General features: G+C 36.5%; 1 protein-coding gene across 8 annotated transcripts in view; it reads left to right on the top strand.

Moving 5' to 3' along the window:
• Positions 1 to 24,894, top strand: part of LOC752126 (cadherin EGF LAG seven-pass G-type receptor 2) — a 77,861-nt gene that overhangs the window by 17,611 nt on the left and 35,356 nt on the right. For all 8 annotated transcript variants that reach the window (XM_030972732.1, XM_030972731.1, XM_030972726.1 and 5 more), the window contains exons 2-5: positions 6,810 to 7,044; positions 10,314 to 10,518; positions 21,470 to 21,579; positions 24,399 to 24,688. In XM_030972732.1, the coding sequence (XP_030828592.1) occupies positions 6,810 to 7,044; positions 10,314 to 10,518; positions 21,470 to 21,579; positions 24,399 to 24,688 (840 nt within the window). The remainder of the gene's footprint in view (positions 1 to 6,809; positions 7,045 to 10,313; positions 10,519 to 21,469; positions 21,580 to 24,398; positions 24,689 to 24,894) is intronic.

Here is a 24,894-nt window from a genome sequence, read left to right as displayed (position 1 = left end):
GATGTAAGCTTTAATATGTTACATTTTGAAGAAACATAAATTGTGACAAATAAATTTTTCACATACTTAATTAAACAATTACAAAACTTGGTAATTGTATGAATAATTTACTTGTTTACTGGTTATCCTTCAAAAACTTGATATTGTAACAGTTCTTGTTCATATACCCTTTATCGATGTAGTTGACAAAAGTCACAATAAATAGTTAAAACATACAGTTATGAAGATCTTTAATTCATTTGTCTAGATCAATATCAAGATCTAAAGTAGCTACTTAAATTGTAGACATTTAGCAGACAGATGTAAATAATCCCTTTCCTACGACTTAATTAATAATCTGGACTATTTGCTCGTAAAATATAAAAAGATTCAACTGGTTTCAACTTTGGTTCATAAGTTGAAGACATATATAGTAAAAAGAGACATTGAGTATTCCCCTCATGCATATTCTGGACTATTTGTTCAGGGCATGCTTCATACATCATCATTACAGATCTAACCATTCATCATGTGAAAATGAACCCTTGTTGTTCAATGCTCCAGACCTCTCCTCCTCAAAAGAAAACTCAAATAGACCAGGAGTCAGAGAGGAGAATATGCCATATTTTCTGATTAAAAATGGATGAAGAGGATCGATTGCGAGGATCAGGGTTTTGAAAGAGGACTCTTCGTCTGTCTAAATGCAGGATATTTGTCATCACACAGTATGAATAGTGAAGCAATGAATGGATGGGTTGACTAAAGGTTGCATTGTTATCACTATGTGTGGGCTGTCGTAAACATTTATGTCTAATTTCAGAGGAGTTGTAAAAGTACCCAAGTTGAAAAGGTTTATCTTAAAGTATGCTAATCCTTTCAAGTTGTTCGATATAAAAATGGAAGTTGTTTGAGATTGAGAGTGAGTAAAAGAAAAAAGTTGGAAAGAGAGAGGGATATAGAGATGGAGAGAGACAGAGGTTATGAATGTGTTGGCAAGAGAACGAATAAGGAAAGAATTGGGAAACAATAAGGACAGAGAAGAAGTATTGAGAGTGAGAGGTAAAACATGAAATGTCTTTGGGAAGAAAGGAAGAAAGAAGACATGCAAACATACATTGTAGAGAGAGAGAGAGAAAAGAGAGAGAGAGGGGGATGGATAGAGAGAGACTCAGAGAGACAGAGAGATGGAGAGACGGAGAGAAAGACACACAGCAAGAAAGAAAGAAAGAAAGAAATCACTGGGGAGATAGATGAAAGAGGCTATGGAAGACCCAACAATACTGACTGCTGCATGCTGCATGAAACCTTCTATGAATCCGTGGGTTGAGTGTCTTCATGGAGGTGAATGAACAAGAATTCACAAGTCTTGATAATCCCCTCCGGATTGGCTGTGTAAGGTAGATCACTCTACAATGCCTGGACTCCTAGAGGCTGGGTTAAAGGTAGAATTGTTGATCTGAAAGGCAATACATTATCATGAGGAATAGTGAAATGTAGCGAAACTCAGAAAAATTCCTGGTTCACAAATATTTATGCTGCTAAAAGGGTAACTCTGAAACTTTGCAATTTGCAAAAGTTTTATGTGTGTCCCAAATGTTTCTAGTATTAGAGTATATGTTTACATGTCAATTTCTAAGTTGGATTGTGAAAATTAGATATGTGATTAAACATGTTTTGTGCGAAACAACAAATATGTACAACTTTAATTACGTTTGATGATAACACAAAATACATATCGTTTACCCGGAAGAATGTATTAATGAATACATTTTGAAAGTCATAGCTGCAGAGATTCCTGAATTTTTTTAATGATATGGGCAAGCACAGCCAAATATGATTCAATTTTAATTCCCAAAAGCCATTGATTTCTTAGTATGAAAGAGGATGGGAACTATTTTCCTTTAAATTTACATCTTTATATGAAGTTCATATCTTCATGAGATATTACATGAGATGAAGAATTTTTTCTTTGACATGTTTATTTCTCGAAATAAAAAGGAAACTGTAAACCTATACCATTCAGTGACACCACCTTTGAAGCCTATCTTCACTAGTTTGGCCAGGAGGCAGGGGGTTATCTCATCAAATCAGCTCTCAATTAACATAAGAAAAAGGGGACCATGGGGGACCAACGGTCACCGATTAGGCATTTTTTTGCCATATAGAGCTATAAGTATGTGCAGTGGGGCTTTAAGGGAAGAACACTGGTGACTGATGGATGCTAGTCACCCCAGGAGCTCCTAACAATCTATCAGCACTGGAGATGCTCAGACATTATTAAAACAAGCTCTCTAAACAGCAGCCAGATTGGAGCACACACAAACATAGAAATGCACACATGGGTCTATCATCGAGAAATGATTCCTCCAAATACTTTATTTAAAGAAGGCCAGACTGGCCAGTCTTCGGAAATTCTTCTGTAGAAAATATACTGTAATTCAAAACCAATACAAAAAATGCATCTCAGTTTCATGTGCATGTAATTATCAACAAACAATAAAGGACTTCTGTATTTCTACCTCTCTATCCCATTAAATTACATGTCTGTGAAATTTGATTGTCCATGTTCTCGCTAAAGGTACAGTATACCATCAGCTGAGAGCCAGAAGGGCAGTAATATCCTGTAAAATGATGTTAGCTAATGCCCTTCTGGCTCTCAATAGATGAAATAAATAGTACCACAAACTGACCACTGTATCGGTCGGCATCAGGCATCCCCACCCCACCCCCCCCCCCCCCCCCCCCGCCATCTCATTAAGGAGTCCACATCACCCTCCCTGATCGAATACTCATCCCAGCGGCTGCTCAAACATTGGGTACTTGGGCCTGCTTGACGGCGGCGGACAAACTTTAATTTCCTGTTATTAGTGTAAGGCACAAACATTTACTCCTTGTTCCAAATATTGCCATTCGTGGATGCCAGCCTACAGTATTGCTAGACGGCTATAGTAGTATCTGGAAATAGGCAGGAGATGAAAGGGTTTGAATTATATTTCGTCTGCCTCAAAGATATTTGATAGTCTTCAACATGTTATAATTGTGACTAAGCTTGACATTATTGTCAACTGACGTTGTTATTTATTTTTCTTTTGATGCATAAATAATGCAGGCTAGTCATTTTCCAATTCATTTTTAACATTTTATTAATTGTAGTTCTATTTATACAGACATCATTATAATTACCAAAACTGCTTGCCACAAGATCCCTGTTACAACATATATAGTTATTGTTTCAACAAAGGAGTGTTTAATATACAATCGGCTTCCATTGACCTGTTGCATTTAAACTGTGTTTGCAGTTATTCTTTTTCAACCATTGTTGATAATTAAATTCATATACCTATATTCAATGGATTGCAGATGAATAGCTGATATGAAGTGACTTTGCACAATCCCTTGATAATTTGTGTGAATAGTCTTTACAAGTTTTATTCAAAACCTACAGCTACCAATATGAATGGAGAGCCATTGCATGCCTGCACAAAATACAGCAAAATTCTTATGGAAATATTTGCCCTCTTACTTCATCCCAAGGTGTCACAATTTGGACGGACTATCCCTTGGAGGAAATATGGAGTGGCGGATAGATGGGGATCCAGTATAATTTCATTTTTAGGGTAGCAGGTAATCAGATTTTAGGGGCACGTGTGCAAACATGGCTGCCACGGCCGGCACATGATCCAGTCATCTTAGGTTCCCCCGGGGAACATTGAACCTCCTCATTCCATTAGTGTCATCAGCTGAGAACCCCCTTCAGACCTCCTTGGGTTACCTCTGACCATCGTGATGTAGGGTCGAGTATTCGTAAATGAATGAGATGAATCTAAACTATAAAAGTTATTTGGAAAAGCTCTTTAAAGGTTTTCATCCATAGCCCAAAACATTGTAATGTAGGTTGTACATCGGTGAATAAATCAGGTGAATCTAAACATCAAGAAGGTTTAAATCCATGGACTACCAAGACTACTGCTTTATCTGAATAGGTTGATAACACTATTTGATAACATTAGCATATTTAGATTGTACTTTTACTTTCACAACATTTCATTACATTTTTAAATATTGTCACCCTGCTGCATATATATACTCCCTTCTATTACTTAAGTGTAATTGCCCCCAGGCATTCTTAAGATCAAAACAGCTGCTTTATTCATATAAACATTCAGAATTGAACCTGCATACATGTAGTCTATTTACATTGATACTAAGTCCACATCTACATAAGATGATCATTTCTCTATCCCTTCTTCCTTCCTCTCTACTCTTTCTCTGTCTTTTTGCTTCCCTTTCTCAATTCCCCAGACATTCTTCAGTTCCCTCATCTATCTCTTTGTGTGCACTGCATTACATTCTTTGCAACACTTTTCCTTTCCTGTCTCACAATTTATCTCTTAAACCTTTCTTGTTTCCTCTGTACTTCTCCATCTGTACATATATCCTCATGTATCTCGAGGTCTGACTCTCCATGAATGTAATTCATTTAATTTCTGTGAAAGGAATACCCAACAAGTTCTCAATCCTCCCCAAAATGATCCTCTTTAAAGTGCATGACATTGTCACTTGCTCGGTGCATTGAAGCATTGACCCTATTTCTCATGAGAGTTCGCTCCTTATGTTCCCCTATGCCTCGCCCTCTATGTTCCCACTCTGCGTTACCCTACCATAATCCTATAACTTAGGGTTAATCCTTACCACTCCTATCTTCAGGCCATGATTTGTCCATGCATTTATCCTCAGGCAAACTAGCCACTCTCTCTCCCTCCCTTCTGTCTTTGTCTCCTAATTAGCATAGACCCTCTGTAGAGGTGTATGATGTAGAGCTGATGCTCTGCATTGCTTGATTAGATATATTTGAGCATCTTCTTTGCTCTTTGCTAAATCTTTACCAGGAGCAGATGATGAAAATGGTATGTTTGATGTGACTCAGAATGTCTTCCTTCTCTGATAGCTAAAGTAGCATTGCTAGATAAGAGGAACGGCTGATATGATAGATAGTTAACCAATTGTCCAATTCCTTCTTGAAATTGAATGGTTCCTGCATTAAGCTTAAGGGAATACCTGTAAGAATATTAAATAGTCAACTAGCTAAGATCAGAGATATTACTTCAGAAGCAGATCCGAACCCTTACATTTTAAAATGGCAAATGGTCATCATGAATATAAGCTTCATATGACAATGGGCAAGGAAACACTTTGATATCTTGTTATATTCATTTAAAAACTCTTCCTCTGACTGTACCTTTACAGTGTATATGCAAATTTTTCATTTATGGATTGAAATAAATTTCAAAGTGACCATGCTTTGTAACTTTGTTTGTTTGTAATGTACACAAACATGCATTTCTTTCCAAATTGCATGTGATACAGAGCTAATTATGTGTCCCTTCAGCCATCATCATCATAGAACAAAGTAATAACTGTGTCACCCTCCAGCTTAGCAGACCGATATACACACCTTGACTGAACACTTGGTTAGATACCTAGCAACACATCACATGACTTCTAGAGTAAACCCTCAAAGTCATATATGCTCTAAAAGAAACAGACGTTGATCAGTAATTTCCTATATTCAGCATTATTCATAGGAAGTGTAATGCTACTCAATGCACCTGCACCCTAGTGCCTCAATTCCTTCTTGCATGAACTGGATTTGACTGTTTTGTACATAATGTTGAAGGGATCACTTTCATCTCTATTACTCTCTCTCTCTCTCTCTCTCTCTCTCTCTCTCTGCTGTTATTCCTGGAGATCTTTCACTGTCTTTTTAGATCTCTTCTCTCTCTTTCTTCGTCCCTGTCTATTCTCCATCCCTCATGAAACCAAGATTTGTATTACAGTTTCTTATGTGCTTAAGAAATAGTCCAATCTCTCCTCCCGACTCTCTTAAACCATCTGTATTCCTCTCTCTCTTTCTCCTCATACCTCTTCCTTGAAGCACGTTGACTCTCTCCCTCCTAATCACTTCCTCTCACTTCGCTAGCTACCCCCACCCATATTCACAGTTTAATATTCCCATCAGAGGCCCTCTCATAAACCTCGTGCGACGGTATTGATCTGTGCTAGACTGTCATTGGGTAGTGAACAAAGAGGTGGCAAGAAATTGAATATCCATCTAGATTTCTTTTTCATTTTCTCCTAGGGTGTCATCCTCTCTCTAGTCAGGGTGTATTTCCAAACTTTTATTTGTCTCTCATTGTCTTGCGGCAACCTTGACTCATAACTTCCGCAGGGAAGGAATGATGCGAAATTAATTTTGTTGTGTATGTGGTTGACAAGACTGCTTTTTAAGATATGAAATGTAGATATGCATAGCAACATTAATGTCACATTTGTTTACTGGCGATGTTATGAGTCAATGTCACTGCAAGATATTAGAAGACAAAAAGATGATAAAAGTGTATTTTTACGATACCTGTTTGAAGCATGATTTTAATTTCTCATGAATAAATTTCACATGATATATACTATGAATTTACTTCTATTACCTGCATTTGCAATTCAGATTTGTATCCAAACATTTTCTAGCTCAGTCTTCAACAATTCTATATCATTCAGTAATTGAAAATGTTCTTATCCTCAAATATGACTTTCAAATTATCATCAATTTTACATGTATATGTAACTTTAACAGTAATATTCAAGTACTTCATATGTCTCTATCTCTATGCACTTTATGAATGCAAACTCAATCTCTGCATAATTAGATACTTAATAACATTGCATGACATTGCACCGAAATGATACCAGATTATATACACAGAAGTGACATAGTGGATTACATGGATATACTTTTACTTATTATAGAAACTCTTGCTTTTATTTTTATCCAGGAACCAACTGTGAGATTGATAGCGGTACAGAGCGCTGCACGGGCTCAACAGATAGCATCTGCAAGCATGGAGGTACATGTCGAAACTTTCTCAACGGGGGCTTCGATTGTAGCTGTCCCAACCCGTACGAGTTTGATGGTCCTTTCTGCGAGGTTCGGACGCGGAATTTTCCGCCTAAATCATTCATGATGTTCTGGTCGCTGAGTCAGAGAGTGAGGCTCCAACTGTCTGTCAGGTAAACAATAAACAACAGTAATCTATAACAGTACTAAACAATAAGAATAATATCTATTAAAAAAACAATAAGAAATACAACAATGATGATTGTAACAAGTGCACATTCAAAAAAAAAAATATTGTCATACATCAACTCTACGTGGCATTTTAAAATATTGTTTATAGTATTTAAATATTTATTGCTAATTTACAAACTGCATTTTATTCATCAATTATGCATTATGCGTCATGTGAATGCCCATGACTATGTTGAACAAGTAATGAATGAGAAATGTATCCATTGTTTGCGGGTAGCAGGTTTGTGTAACCTTATTTGGGCAGTTTTTGCCTCAAAGGCCTTCTGGTGTGCAAGTCTGCAATCTTACATGTACTTTCAATAATGATGAAAATAATGTTATTCCGTACTCTTACTGTGCAAAATATTTAAAGTGTATGTTATATTTCTCTTTGCACATGTATCCAAAAATGTTTCAAGTTTTTACCCTTGTAATAGGCCTGCTGCCATGATGAGACACTATACATTGCATTCAATTTTACCTGATGTATTGTGCATTAGACGGCATTCGTATGTAGCACTTTGAACGCTGTGTGACCCAGCTATTATGGCTAAAGCATCATGCAAAAAGCTCTGTCATTTATGGATTAACAGATGGGACACCATAGAATTATTGTGCATTTGCCCATGTAGGAAAACAGTTTGCTTTTGACATTTGACCTGAAATGGTTCATTTATCACAATTACTGCAATCCTAAATAGTTGGGAGTTTTGTGTGCCCATTCAATCAACAAGTTCAAATTCATGTATGAAATAATCAGAACAGACACAAAACTCCCATCAATTGTATCAAAACATGATTTATTCTGCTAAATTCTGAAGCTATTATCACCAGGCAGTTATTAGAAAATGATATGATAGAGATGTATTTTGATCTCTTGCTATCTTCCCAACAAGAGTTGGAAAGAATGAATGTGATTGGTGCCTTGAGGCATCGCTGAGGCAAAGAATAAAAAGAGGCAGATACTTCTGATTTTGGAATAATTGAATCAAGATTATATTTGTCTATGGTGGTCAATAGATGTCTCTGACATGATAGATGCTTTCCTGTGGTGGTCATATAGTGTAAAGACAGGCAGAAGAAGTCACTTTACTCAACAGATTTGGGTGAAAATATCTACATTGGCTATGTTCACATGGGACTGTTGAAGTTTTAAACTTTACGTTTTTGAAACGTCAAAGTTATAAACCAAGATGAACTAACAATGACGAGGGTTAACATGGAACCAAAACAACCAGTGTTCAAAGCTGGTGTAACCTTAAAGCTAATTAGAAATGTCAGCACTGCTTATAAATTTGGGAGAGGACCCCAGCTGCTCATAGTCATTGTGCTAACCTTAAGATTGCTAATGGTTTATAACTTCACATAAACGTAAAGTTTTGTAACCATGAGTGCGTCTACATGTTCCTAACTACAAGATAACTTTGAAGTTTAAAAACACAGCCTAAACTTAGAGTTTGTGGACTGTCGTGAAAACCTATTATTATTTAGAGGTGGAAAACATGGATAAGAACCCATGTGATTGACGTAAATTATAACCAATATAATGGGAGCTTATATATTGCCGTTTATGTTTGATCGAACTGATCTACCCTTTTTCAATGTCATAAGGGATCGGCCCAAGGATGGACATTATGGAATGAAATGAGCCATGTATCAAACTCAATTTTGAAGTATAATTTTCAATGTCAATTTTTGTATAGGTTAGATTGATTTTTAATACGAAAATGCTTTACGATTTGATACCAAACAAACAGATGCAGTTTGGAGTCAGAGGGATTCTGATTTATGTGAAATATGTACATGCAGAATCATATAATTCATAATTTTGTTTTAAAACACACACACACACACACACACACAAGTGTTTTTAAAACAAAAGCTTCTTATAGAGCATGCATGTATAAGATAAAAAATGTTGAGAACTGAAAATGATAAGAATGAAGGAAGGACATTTTTCTAATTTTTTGTAATGCTGATTTGTTTGTTTTTCTTTAAAAAAGTAACTGAAACATAATATTAAGTGAAATGAAGAAATTAGAACAATTAAAAAAAAAATGTTAAAACCTGTACCGGTATTCAAAGAGCTATAAATCAGCTTGCCTATTGCAACCAAAATTTTCTGACAAGTTATAACTCTGCTTGCCAGTGTGGCAGTGTACATATTTTCCTGAAGACGAGGAACCAAACAAACACAGGGAAAGTCTTGTACATGTAGATAACGTAGTTGCTAAGATGGGCACTTTTAACCTGACATTTTAAGCGCCTTTTATTCTAGATCCATCTCACCCCAATAACCCTTCTAATCAAACCGACACACATCTCCCAGCCCAAGCGCTGCACGACAAAGCCTCTTGTGATACCCTTCTTACATTGTCTTGGCCTTTCCATTGCTATGATTCACCAGTGTCCTAATGATTCAGGCCTTGTTCAAATTTACCCATGTCACCGACGATACATCTTCCAATTATTCAATCCATCCTGACCGACCAAAGTCCCCTTCTGAAATCTTTGAGGTGAGATCTCTGCGTTGTCTGCAGAAATAGATGGTGGTTGGAAGGTGCGGTTGATGGATATAGGCAAGCATACGATGATCAACAAGTCATTGTACTGGCAATGTCTCATCGTGCACTCTTCCATCAAGTCAAGCAGAGATATCTAATCCTAGATTCTATTCTAGATCTCGCAAGAAATTTAATTCACTAGTGTGCTAATTTACATTCATTTACATCTTTATTTTCCATGTTTGGCAATGTCTTGGTGTGGAGTTGTTACCAAAACCTCAAAGTGTAGGAAAGAGAAAGTTTTACAAAATTAATGAAATCTGAAATCTGGTTGTTTATCAGAAATTCAAGAAAATGACATTACAATATTTACATTACAATTTGCACTAAATCAACTCCAGAAAGTTTTTTCCTTTTTTTATCTTTTCTTAACTATACAATTGTGTTTATTTTTCAATGAGTAATAACATTTCAACAGTACACCTGACATTTTAAAATGATTTTACTGTTTATGAAAACAATGTGTGGATATGCAGTGCACAAATACTTGGCTTCTAGCATAGATGCTGAATCTCTAGAATCACAAATGAGAGATTTCATAACCATGCTCTGATGAGAAATGCTGGTATTTCTCTTCACCTATAAAATTCAAGTCGATGAATAATCTTGAATATTCCTTAATCAATTGAAATCCTTTCATCTTTCAGCTTTTCCTCCACGGAGCCCAACGGACTGATCTTCTACAATGGCCGCTACAACCAGCAGCATGACTTCATCGCCCTGGAGATCGTCAACAGCCAGGTTCGATTCTCCTTCTCCACCGGTAGCATTGTCACCACGGTAACCGCATCCAGACAGGGAGGAGTCAGCGATGGGGAGTGGCACACTGTTGCGATTGATTACAATTTTAGGGTAAGTCAGAATCCCATGTTGCATTGGTATTCAATATCCCCGTGCTTGCTCAAGGGTTTTCCATGTTGTGGATGTCTCAAGAGTTTAAAGTGTCTTCATTTAATAGAAGTCAAGTATGTAGGAGAAAATTGATGTATTAATCTGCATTTCAGAGTAATGGAAATTTAAAGGGGATATTGAGAAGTGGTATTGTCCAGGAAAGCTCTTTAAATTAATTTATTTTAACTGATCTCATCTTCTAAATGTATGGTTCCTTAGAATGCATAGGGTATACATAGTGCTAATTTATTATAGAATGAAATCTTATTTTCCCTGTACTGCAATTTGCACAGTACATCTACGTGTTGTTTTGAAAATATTCTATATATCACTTAATATATTCTGCAGAATTTTATATTCATAGTTGCGAACAGGTGTCCCTGGTGGGACTTTTAAAAACCTCTATTGGAAATTTATGTGTAATTAGAAAAGCCATAGAAGCAAGATGGTGGATATATAGCCTGTGTGTAGAACCCATGGGGGACCCCCTCCCCATTTACTTTCTTCACATGACCAATCTCCCATGAAACGACCCAATTTTCCGGCTCCTCACCGCCGCACACAAGTGGTCGGACTGGCTCTTTCAAGTATCCCATAGGATTCTGGATTTATGTCTTTCTCCTCATTCTGATGGCTCGTGGGGCAATTAAGAGAAGGATGTAATTATATTAGGAGGTTGCATTTAGAGATCATCGCGAATCTTTTCATTAGCATAATTGAAAAGGTTTGCATCCAAAATAACAATGCAATCAACAATACTACTGGATTCTCTCTTCATAGAGGTAGAAGTAGAGGAGTAAGCACTTTCTGTCAGCTATTACATTTCTGAGAACAAAAAATTGTATCCTTTGCATAAAATACTTTTATCTTTGTTTTGCTTAAATCAGGGAAGATTCCCAAATAGTTATCTATCTGTGAAACCTTACAAAGGTTGAGAAAATATAGAATGACTCTTTAAAAAAGTAATGGATAAGTAATAAAATTTCATTCTTATATTACATTCAGCTGTATGGGGTTATTTTGTTTCAATCGACCCATTCCATGTAACTATCTTGACTGGAATCAAACACCATTTTTTTGCCCTATACAAACTCAACGAGTATTGAAATCCCATCAAGACGTTCTCACATCTTCATCCTCCCTCTCTCCTCTCATTTTAAATATGAAATATCATGTGACCCTGAAAGGATGCGCTATCAAATCATCTTCAGGAACCAGTGCGGCATGAGGCAATCTGATTACGAGCCTTGATCAGTGGATAGAAAAACAGGATCTCGCAGGCATTTGCAGCGTAACTAGATAACTCTAATCCCCTTCACCATATTTGCTGGGGGATTATCGATGAATGGGAAAGTGATGTGTTTGCCTTTTGAGATCGGAAAAGATGAATATTGCATGCCCATGGTCCCAGATTTAAACAAACAAGGATGAAAAAAGTATCACCTCAGTTGCCAATTTCAAGATCAAACTTTGTTTTGCATGGAAAAGTTTGCCTTGTATTACTGAAAAAAGTTTCGATTGCACTTTTCAGGCTGAACCCAAATTAAGTCTATGTAGTACACTGAATTAAGTTTCCATTTTGATAATGCTGAACTCACCCTTGTATAATTAAAAGACATTTAAGAGGAAGAAAAATGTACATTGTGTTGTTAGTGTTAAGAATAACTGAATTTTCACAAAAGAATTTCAGAACTTTTTACAGGTTATAGATAGGGTAAGTAGATCAAATCCCTTGCAATGATCACATTTTTTGTAAAGAAATGGCCCTCAGAAAAAAGCTGCAACCAAATGTACGTTGCAAACTGATCTCTTAAATTATTATTTTTCTTCAAATATGGTGTCTGTCTTTTAAATTGGCCATGCATGTCTGGCACAAAATGACTTACAGTCAATAGCAGAATGGAGGACATCATAATGATAATACGCTCATCAACTAGATTCCAGTTTGGGAAATTGATTTTTAATCTTCAGGAAATGGGGTATTAATTTTTGAGAAGGCTACGTGATGACCATGCATGCATCAAGTTGAAACGTGGAATACCTGAAGTGGATTAGCGTGATGTTACACAAGGTTTAATATCAAAGAGCACCTTTTTCTGTTATCATCCTAAATATTACACTCCAATAGAAAGGGGATCCGTCTCTGAATATGAATTATTTATTACTCCTAATCTCTCTCCTGCTGCTAGATCATGTTGATGAGCATATATCTATACCTAGCAGTGCATGGTACACCTGATCTCATTCTGATAAGGTTTTATAAGGTTCTATTGCAGTATAATAGCAAAAGATTTCATATTGATACACATTCTACTCCTACCAAATCAAACACTTTTTATGAAAGCTGTTTCAGTGTTCTTCTGCAATTAAAGTGTTATGGTTTAGTATAGGTTTGTAATGTTCTTACTGCTTTGTAATTAGTATCAACATGCAAATGTTCATTCATTTCAGTCTCACTTCTAAAATGCATGACAAAATTCCTTACGAGGATATATCTTATGTGCAAGAAATTCATGGACAAAAAAGGTTGAACACTTGCCTCTTCAAATTTATTTGCTTCCATTTTTGTTGAGGAGGTGAAAAATGATAGAATTTCACTGTTACCCTTGTGCAGTACCTCCATATGTCACAGACCCATTGCCTCCTTGCCTCTTCTTTAATGAGGCAATAGAAGTACTTCACAGAAATGGCTTGATGTGAGGAGAATACTATACTTTGAGAGGGGTTCTTTGGACTCTCTTTACCATAAAGGCAACCCCATTCTGTTCATTTCCACTTCTGATGCACTACAATCCCACTCAAGATGTTGGGTATTTCCTGTGCAAGGGGTACGAATGTTGTTGTGGAAAGTGTAATGCAGAGTTGTAAATGTCAGTCAGAAAGTAATCTAAAACCTGCAAAAAGCTCACATAGAGAATATTGTGAAATCTTTTCATTTTTTTCTCCATGTGTTTTGGAAAGAATGTCTGTAGGAAGAATATTTTGACCCTCTCTACCGTACAAGCTATCCCTCTCTTGACACTAAAGAATCCCACTCCCAGCATTCAGCATTTCCTGTGCATGGGGTAATGTAAACATGTTGTTGTGGAATGGTACATGGACCAAAGTAATATTCAACTGTGCAAAATGCTTCTTAAAGAATACTATTTGAGGAGAATACTATACATTGAGAGGAGATACTTAGCCCCTCTCCTCTTTACAAGTAATACCACACCATACATTTGGCATTTCATATGTACATGTATGGGATGGAAATATTGTCATGTAAAGGTTAATGTGGAGTTATAGATGGTACAAAGTAATTATAAAGTTTGAAAAAGGGGATTTTTAGAAAGAGTGTTGTGACTTTAAGTTGTTTTTCTTGCCATATGTTTTGGAGTGAATGCCTTTAGGAAGAATGAGGAGAATACTATACTAGAGGGCCTGGAGAGGGGTTATTTGGACCCTCTCTACTTCCATACAGGCAATCTCACTCCTGACACTACATTCCCACACTTGACTTTCAGTATTTCCTGTGCCAGGAGTGAAAATGTTGTTTGCGGAAAGGTTATTATGAAGTGGTAGATGGTAGAAAGTAGTTCAAAACTCTTTGAAGAAGAAAAAAATATTGTTTTTATGGTCTTATGTTTTGAAAAGTATGTCTGTAGGAAGAAGACAAGTAAACGGTGGCCATACTTTTGCGACTGCTACATTGCTAAAGGGGAAAATCAACTCTGTGCTTGTGCATATTATATTACAGATATCTACTTTAGTACTTTGTAGAAAAACTGATATGCTCTTTTCAACACAAAAAGGACTCTAGCTTTTTTCTTTTAGTCAGCTTAACCTAAATGATTGATTGCCCAATATATTAGAATATAAAAGCTAGCACAAACATACGGTAGGGTAATTTACACTGACAACATGAAATAAAATCCCCCAAATGAATGTATTCTCTTAATGCATCCCATCTCTATATACCTCTATATACCACCTCCATATACATGTATACATAATTGTGTGCTTGTGCATCCTGTATACACACCTCACACTCACAACTACATACAGTATCTTTTCCGTCGATACATAAAGCATTATCCAGGGATGCCTCATCAGATGTGTATTGGTTGGGCTGTTGATGGCCTAGATAGCCTTGATTCTTGATTAATCAAAGATGAGAAATGATGTGAAAAAGCGAGTGGCTAGCTGGGCAGAGTACACATGAATGTTTAAAACGGCATCGATTTTAATCATTCAGGCCTGTAATTCACCCAATCAGGATTTTGTGTGGGAACTAGCAATATCTAGTTATGCAAGTAAAGTCAGGTGAAATGCAGAAGAGTAGATAATCTTTTTCGAAATTGAGAAACAGAGATTGTTTAAACAACAGTTTTTGACAGATCCTAACATTACTGGACAATCACTGTCCTTTTTCAAAAAGAAGTTAGTGTTATTGATGGTATTAAAATGTCATTTTTGTTTATCAGAGAAATATGTGGCATACATGTGGAATGTATTGCTATCATTCAAGGATGCTTATAAATACGCACATTGACATTTTAAATGCTCTATAGCTGCATAATTTTTCAAATATATATTTCATTTTTATCTCCCTTGTCTATACTCCTCACTGTGAAGACATTTTATTCCTTTTGTTGGCGTCAGAGACCTTTTGAATTAATAAATCAAGAAGGTTAGATGCAGAAAAAGAAGGCTCTTACAAATTCAGGAAATGTAGCCTTGTTTAACCGTCTCTTCACATTAACGGCCAATATTTCAGTCCCGGTTCTAATTTCCGAAAACCAGTCCAATCGACCCAGTTTCGGCTATCGAGGAGGTGGAGGCGTGGAGCTTCTTAAATGTCAGACGCTGGGCTTTCAGATAGAGAGTTGTAAATCTTTTGTTCTCCCAGGCACACAGATATGGCGACATGATTGAGACAGGCTTTTTTTGGATATGATTGTCTATGTTAGATGAGATTACTTTTATCTCCTTTGAGTTTTAAAGAAAATCCTGATTCAAATGAAAACTAACATGGTAATATCAAGACTTCAAATAAAAAACACATGACCAGTCATTTTGGTAGGAAATACATTATAGTTGGGAAATTTTAACTTTGGACTGCATGTATGAGTAAGAGTTAAGGTTTTTAATGAACTAGACTTACAGAAAATATAAGAAGTTTGTTTACAGGTATATTCTACATATTCAGACAACCAATCTACTGTGTATTGGAACAATTCAGACCACATTTTCTTGAAATGCAATATTAGAGCTAAAATTAGCATTCATAAAGCATTTGTTAGATAGAAAGTGAAGGGATATTCAGGAGTTCAATATTACACTGATGAGACACCAGGTGTGGTAGAGAAACATCTTCATTTGAGATGAAATATCAGAAGATAAGGGAAGATAGAATGACAGGTGGAATGTATGAAAGATAAATGTGAGTATAGGGGTGATATTACCTGTTGACTTCTGAATTCTCTCATTCCAATACGTATAACACGGGCCCACTCGGTTCCAGTTGACAATGGGTTAATTTAGGTTATACCCAATGAGAAATTCAGCTTCCATTTAAGTTATTAAAGTAGCATTATAAGATATTTACCTCAATACCAGAAATTCAAATTGTGTGAAAAAGTAAGTCACTCTTGTATTTATCTGGAGTGGGACCTCATATCTTTCTCTTACTCAGAAATATAGGATCTGTCACAACAATATGTTGGCCTTGTCATCTGCCTTGTTTGATGTCATAATATTTAGATTAATTTCCAATATTGTGTTAAAAGGTCTTGTTTGCTGGAGGGCAAGTAACTTTATATCCCGTAATGAATTACATTACTTACACCCTTATTAAATAGTGTCCATTCTTATTCGCTTCACCTTTATTTGTTGTGGTTTTTACAATGAAGATATAATTTGGCCATTTTCCAGTATGTCCATTTCAATCATCTTCAATTTTGTCCGATCAAAATAAACTCCTTAGAAAATGACCTGTAATTCTGTTCATTTCCCCCAAATCTAGATCCTCCCCTGAAAACATCCAGTTTTATATGCGAAATTCCCATTTGATTGCTTTCAGAAATCCCCCCGCTTATGGCAAATTTCCAATATGACCATTCACATACAGAGCTATTACTGCAGTAAATATGCGGTCAGAAATAGCTCGTGGCCTGGGGTCTAATAAAGTTTGTTGTCTGTGAAATGTGGTCTTTCAGCGTTTTATGAATTCTCAGGGTAGCAATGAGACCCAGTTTTCACTCACCCTTCAGACTGATTTGTAAAAATTTCAAAAGTTAATATTTGGTCCTTTTTTAATGACATAATCGTTATATTCATTATCATCATTATATTCATCATCATCATCACCACCATCACCATCATCATCATCATCATCATCATCATCATCACCATCATCATCACAATCACCATAGTTCTTAAAACGTGGAGCTGCATGAAGTGTTATCTCAGCAAATGAACATATAGACATGATCACGTTAATGCATTCTAAAAGCATTTCCTCCCATCTCACATCCTTCCTCTAATGGATTTTCTTCCAACCCAAATCTACAGTCAATGACCGACTAAATGTGAATATCGTAACCACCCCACCCCCCACCCCTCCCCCCCCCCCACCAAAATCACAAGTTCAGCCTGCTAGCCTAGCCATGCCACAACTGCTTTCTAGTGGCATAAGATTACGCTATTTTCTCTAGGGCATGTACGATGCTGTTCTGCATTGAATGAAGTCTGCAAAGCCCTCCATTCCATTTGGTCAAAGATGCATGAATAATTTGCAGGACAATTAATCCATGTATGATGACCAAGCAAAGGTAGAGCAGCTTGAAAGCGGCTGGGGACGGCTACCTGGGAATTATGCTCAAATGCATCATCGTTTTGTCAATGATGATGGTGATGATGGTGGTGATCGATGAGTCAGCTAGCCAAGCTTTTTAGACTTGCAATCAACAGCCACTTCTTAAGAGCATGTACAGTGTACACAAATTGCCATTGATGACATTATGTTAATTATTCATTGTTTTCTAATTTGAAGCAATACATTACTTTTAGCCATGAAGTTTCCTCATTATGAAAATACCTGAATTTATTGAAAACATCTAGCTTTTATTGTATTATTTTCCTTTTGTATTATCTCATGAATCTCATGATCGAGGAAAATGAAACTCTTTTCTGAAGACACTATACTTGACTCTAATTTCTCTTTCAGACCTAACGCTTTCTCCATCCATTAACCATTCATTTACACCAACACCATCGATACTCCATCCTCCCCACCAAACCCATTAATAGCGCTAAGCATTCTCCGACCCCCTTCCACCTCGCATCCACGCACCCGACGGGCGTAAACCCACACCACTTCACCAGCCCAGCTCTTTGTCTCCCGTGTTTGCGCAAGCTCTCTACTCGGTCATGAGAAGTTTGAAATTTTGATTTTGTTTTCTTTTTGAAGAGATGAAGAAGAAAATAAGCAGCACTGGGAGGAGGGATTTGAGATGTGGAACGGGGGCAAGGGCCTTCCAAACAGTCTTGAATGATGAAAATATCATTATCCAAACTTATGTGCAAATAGAACTTGAACCTAGATTTGGAGAAGGGAAGGCTTGACACATACAGTGTATACAGATGAAGGCGTACTGTGGCATGGATAATGCTTAACATTTGCAATTGGTGCAAGATCGAGTGCCTGTTGTGCTGAAAGAAACATTGTAGGAAAGGCAATGATCTGTTTTATGAATCTGTGATTCAATGTGAGGGCAAATATCAAATTCATTGATGTAGACTGATAAATAGATTCATGGTCTATTATCCTACTTCAGCTTGAATGAAGGTGTTTAATGAGTAGGATATGCACCGTTTCTCAATAGTCAGCCGTTGATATTTGAACACTGTACAATGGGGTGCATTTTACCACAATCATTCAACAGTGTTATAAATCACAGACATCTTGCTTTATTCAAGGCAAACATATAAATGCAGAGGTGATGAAAAGCAAATGAAATAGGAACTAGACAATACAAATTTAACAATAAATGGTTCTTTCAACAGAAATGATATTTTTCATGCATGATCTACCATGCTTGTCTTTTAAGGTCAAAACTAGTGTGATTAACCACTGTAAACATTAATCAAGGTTCTCATGTTTGCATTGCCAAAGCAATGTGTGACTATATTAGAAATTGATTATAAGCCTGCTTGGCTATTGTTTGGAATTAGATATTTACTCCAAATTATGTTTTTCTCCCTTTTCAATAAAGTGAAAATGAAAGTGTTTGCTGTGTGTACGCATCTCTCCTGTTATATACAGTTCAAAATAATGGGAAAGTTTCGATAGAAATCTTTTTTTTTTGGGGGGGGGGGGTCTTTACCATGGGCCTTTATCTTTTACTTTAAACAAAATGTAATACATTTCCATCAAACTCTAAAGTATTTGTTTTATACATAATTTCCATTTCATTGTCAACATATCCAGGCCTTTCTCCTAATGAAAATAATACCCTCAATCTCAAGTGCCAAATCAGTAGACTATGAATATTAACAAACCCTCTCAATGTCTGTCTTTTCTCTCACCATTAACTGGAAACCAGAATCCAGCGAAAAAGGATTCGATTTTGATGAAATGCTCTATAATATTAGATTATTAAACATACTCTGATGATTTAATTTCAATTCAACTCCACCAGAGCGTAGACCAAAACGCATTCGCGCCTGCTTGGTTGCTTCTACTAACTCAAAGCCATTTGAGCAGTGCATGAATCGGGGGGAAAAAAGGAGAAAGATTGGATAAAATTTTCACCCGGAGGTGAGGGCGAATGGCGGCGGCAATTCTTTTCATTTGTAGGTTGCCGACAGTTCTTTTCTCCCCATTTTTTTCCTGATTCAGATGTTTGCATATTGTTGGGGGAATTTCCATGGAATACGCGCTAATAGCACTGACAAACTATGATGAATGTGGTATTGTGTATTGCAGTGGAAGGAATAAACAGAGGAAGAGGATGAAAGAGGTCTGGAAAAATTGGCCGCCAGCATTTTGCTTTTTCACCCATTTCATGCGATGCGGGCTGCTCAGTTATAATTGAGGTGGAGGACAAGTTTGGATTAATAGCCCCTTTTTCACCTATTTATGGCTTAATAACTACCTGCCACAGTGACATATTCATGTCTGAAAGCAATTAAATAGCCTACATTACTTTGATCCTGAGAGAAATGCACAATAAATTTAATTCCAAATCTAGAACATGGTCTGATTTATTGCATTTTCAAGAGTTTCTGTCCTATTTTTACAGAGGAGTTTTATTAAAGCAGGATTTTGTAACATGGCGCCAACTTCCCACTTGCCAGTATTCCAGTGTAGCTGACATATATGTATGGGTCATGTGTGCAGTAACAATTACAATGCATTCAGTTTGCCATTAGTGGTGAGGTAGTAGTGCAATTAGAAATCTTCCTCTTTCTCTATTTGAAGTTAATATTGACATTCAGCCATGTGTAACCAACCTATCTCTTTGTACACAGATAATAACGATAGCAAGACCTATCCTGAAGAAAGAGCATAATTTCAAAGTTGTATTGTATTCGTGTGTTACTTGGAACATGTGAAATTTTCTTGATAGTCAATTTTTAGAGATAATTATGGAATATATAGAACTATTTGAAAGTTTGGAATCAAAATGAAAAAGAGGTCAAAGTATGATGGCTGACAGATACAGGACCGTCGGGTTCATGATTGTGAAGATTTACTTTATAAAATAGTAACAGAAAACCTTTCTAATATTGGCTACATTAAATAGCAATTGGAATGTAAGTCTCATTAAGATATCTATATGTGTATACTCTGGAATAAAATCTATTCTGGAGTCCTGGATGTGTTGTTTTTCCTCAACAGCATTTGTTTGTATCAGTCTGAAATGAGTAAGGGAACGGTGAATTACAGTACGCTTGAAATTATATTTGATGACATTGATTTAAGTGCTAATTATTGCCAAATGGAGAGCACTTAATGTCTCTAATTTACCAAGTCATAATGAGTAAAACGAAATATTGTAATGTGTATGATAGATGGAGAATGAAACATATTGAAGAGACATCTTCTAATGGTAAATGACATAACATGAAATATTCATAGATTGATGCAGTTACAGCGCTGGGTTTAATATAAAATTCATACTTGATGCATAGCAGGGTTTGGTGAGGGTCGTGAAGGGTCGTAACAGCTAACACCATCTTGTTTGGGGGCTATTAATATTTTATAGGATTCTGGGGACATCTCCCTTAGGGAAACTCCCTTGTTATGAATAATGAAAATGGATTCAGGTGAAAAAGAATAACAACATTAGTGAGAGATTCAATGGGGGTGGATTTTGCATTTAGATTGAATGATCATGCTGTAAATAAAGCTGCCTCTGAATTTAAATGGCATATTGAATCCAACATGAAGCATTGAAGGATATCAATTTTTAGAGAACAGAATACACAAGTTATTTGTATAATGAAGATATTCAGACACACATAGGTTAAGAAAATCAAAATGCAAAGAAATATTAATTTTTGCCACACAAAAAGTGTTTACGGTAAGCTTAACTATCCTGTCTAAAGTTGTTTTTGATTAAGCCAGGTTTTTTTTAAGTCCATGATAATAATACTACATGAAATACATCTTCTGTATTCAAGAGATGTATGTGTATTGTTATGATTTTCTTTCCCAACTGAAGTGCCGATGGAAAGTTTGTGTACAGTATTGTAGAAGCAAACCATGATATTTCAAATTAGTAGTTTATACATTGCAATCAATTGAGAACTTGTACATTTTGACTCCAATTGTAAATACACTTGAAATCAATATGTAATGGGTGCTCTAGTTTTCCATGATTATGTTTTAATTTCTATTAATGTGTGTGTTTGTTTATTCCAGACTGCAAGGATTATTCTGGATGATTGTGATCCTGCTGTAGCCCTTGACAATGGCCACCAGTTTGATGACTTTACTTGCGCTGCAGAAACACAGTTCCTTGGAGAACTCAGGTAAGAATTATTTGATGTATGTCTTAAAAGATCGATGGAAAGATGGATATGTCAAAGAGAAAGCTGAATATGGTATTCAAAGATGAAAAATAAGAATTGAGCTGTCTTTCTATGATGAAACACAGCTGAAAAATTTGGATCAAACTTGCATGTCTTGTGTGTGTGTAGCCCCACATACCCATTTCTGTGTTTAGTTCTTTTTATTTTCAGCAAGATTGAGTCAACATCATTTTATTTTTCAATATCCTGAAAGCTCTCAACACACAAGTATCCCTATATTTACTACATATAGTATACAACCTTTTGACCAACCTTGTATGAAGTCCATCACTGAAATGCTTGCAGCAGCCTTGTTTGTTCAGATTTTCTTTCTATGTTCAGTAGAAAAAGTGCTTATTACAAAATAACATGACTCAATCATACATTCTGATGTAAAAACAGGCCTGTCTACATGTTAATGGAAAGTTTGCATGTAACTGTATACATGCCATTAGTGCCGTCAAAGATTTGGACACGTAAGTCTCATAAAGTGCTACTATTTCAGGGGCATTATTTGTTCAAGGACATTTCAGACTGTCCAACAGCCTCATCCTCAAATCCCTGGGATAAAAGACACTTGAGCAACATTTGTTAAAACTTCTGTGAGAATCCAGTATCCAAATACATGCTTATCCCCCATTCACACTACCCAAATTCATTGTAAAGTCATATAGCGAGTTGATCAACAATATCTTTGTTTCTTGTCTTTCTTATCTTTGTTTCTAAATGAAATGTCGTATAGCAAAACACAAGTGTGAGCATTGTTTTGAATAAAACTCAATAAAGAATTGGGGTTCTATTCTAGTCTGAAAGTAGTGTTTACTAAAAACAGGGCGGGGCTTATCCTGAGCGCTCATTGATGATTGGCCAGCTGTCATGTCAACTAACCTCTACAAAATAGTTTCTTTATACAACGTATCTAATCTTGTCTGTACATCCCCTTTTGCTATAAATAATGATTCCTGTATGCAAGTTTTGTGTAACTTCCTCCAGTCTGAAAGGGCCATTTCAATCCTCCCGCCTTGCTGCTGAGGCATTGACAGGATAGGATGAAGCCCCAGTCGGGCGCAAGCACTCCCAACTGTCTGCGGCCAAATATTAGAAAGATGATTGATTTCTTCGCTCTGGCTGTCTCATTTTTCATCTCATATTCTGAGGGGTGCCTCCCCATTTTGTACATCAAAGTATAGGAATGCTATGCCGCTTAGTACTGGGAGTAGGCATAGCCAAGGGGAGGAGGGAGAGGGAGGAAGGAAGAGAGAGAGAGAGTGAGATAGAGGGAAAACAAATGAAATAGAGAGAAAGAAACATACATTAGATAAACTGACAGAACAGAAATACATGTAGAGAAAGCAAAAAGAGAGTGAGAAAGAGAGATGGAGTAATAGTTTATATAGAGATGTATGATGAATGAAAGGAGAGATAGAGATGAACAGAAGGTGAAAGGGAGGAGATTTGTGGGAAGTTCTCAAGGAAAATGTAATTGATGGTGTGCGCCATTAATTAGTGTAATGTATATAGAAATATAGAAGAAAACTTAAGTGGGGATGGATTTCGAATGTGATAGAAATGATGAAAAATCCACAGTGAGAGTTTTACGGGGATAGAAAAAAAATTGGAAATACAATTGTATAAACTGAAGATTTTGTCCATCATTGATATAATACAATAAGATATTCATAAATGAGAAATAAATTGGTATTAACAAAACTGACTGCTTCATCAAAAATGACTGAATTGTGAATGAGATATGAAGGGGGAAGGGAATTATGAAATTGTGTAGGTTAGGATAAGAATAGGTATAGACGATAGACAGTAGAGAATGTAGATAGGGAAGAGAACTTGTGTAAAGAATAAAGATAATGAGGAGAGAGGGGCAAAGAGAGAGAGAGAGAGAGAGAGAGAGAGAGAGAAGGGTGGGGGTGGAGAAAAAAAGAGAAATGGGGGTAGAGGGAGAAAAATGGAAAGACATACAGAGACAGTGAATACTAGAGGAAGATGCTAGACATAGCTTGTGCCTGTATGAAAGACATGGAAGAGGATAGACTGGGAAGGTGAACTAAATGGGCTGCAAATTTGTAGTATCTTGTTTCAAATAACTAGCGCTGATGAAAAATTCTGCCGAGGGTGTTGATTTGTAGAAACATGGAGGGTATTGAATTTTCAGAATGCCTCCGGGCTAGAATGTTAGGAAGGTACATCAAAACAAAAGGAGAGAGAGAGCTTCAGCAGCTTTGCTCTTTGGAGGAAAAAGAATCATGTGAGGTATACAAATGATTAATTGGTCCCAAATGAGTGGAAACTATCATGTTCTGGTTTCTAATTACACTTTAGTTCAGGAATAATTTTTTTTTTGAAATGTTTTTAGTTTATGAGAAAACAGGAACAGCATTTTCACGATACTAATGTAGATTTGCATCATGTCATCTTTCCTGAAGATTAGAAGATTATAATTTAAATGATTAAATAAAGTGTAAGTGATTTGTTTACTAGTAGGCACACCAGTGCAAACCGCTCCTCTATAGAGCCTTTTGCCACACTGATGCTGTGCTTCGTAATGCTGCTTGATGATTAGTTTAATATTAAATAAGAAATCATATTTGAAAATGGATGTACCAATGGGTTTTTGTATGATACTTTAGCTCAATGCTAAGAAGATCAAATAAAACTAAGGAAGTAATGGATTCATATGTGCCATTTTTAATTCCTTTATCCCTGAAATATCCTCAACAAAAGACAAAATGTAAATTAATGATTTAACTTTCTGTATCTCCCTGCAGATTCCTGGACCTCAATGGACCCTTCATCATTGGCGGTCTCCCAGAGCTTCCCAGTGAGTTCCCTGTGGAGAATACTGACTTTGACGGCTGCCTGCGTGACATCTACATCAACAACGAGCTCCTGGATCTTGCCACCAATGTGGAGGACTACAACACGGAGCCGGGCTGCCCTCACAAGGCCAACTTCTGCGAGAGCGACCCCTGTCATACTGGAGGGTCCTGTGAGAACGGTTGGGACCGCTACCATTGCCATTGCTCTAGTGGCAGTGGAGGAGTCAATTGCCAGGAAGGTATGGTCCCATACATCCACTTTTGTATAGTGTAGAATTATCATTTGAAGAGATCTTTATATTGTCCAGTTGTGTGTATAGAAACAATATTGCATTTGATGAGAAGATCAACCACACTTTGTGGAGACATGAAGTCAAACTGTAGGTTATGCAAAAAGATCATCATAAGTCCTAGTTAGTCATAAATGCTATGTTTCAATATTTGT

Source organism: Strongylocentrotus purpuratus, unplaced genomic scaffold (genome assembly GCF_000002235.5).
Source record: "Strongylocentrotus purpuratus isolate Spur 01 unplaced genomic scaffold, Spur_5.0 spur5_scaffold_6, whole genome shotgun sequence".
NCBI classification, from domain to species: domain Eukaryota; kingdom Metazoa; phylum Echinodermata; class Echinoidea; order Camarodonta; family Strongylocentrotidae; genus Strongylocentrotus; species Strongylocentrotus purpuratus.
This window is presented reverse-complemented; position numbering and strand designations above follow the sequence as displayed.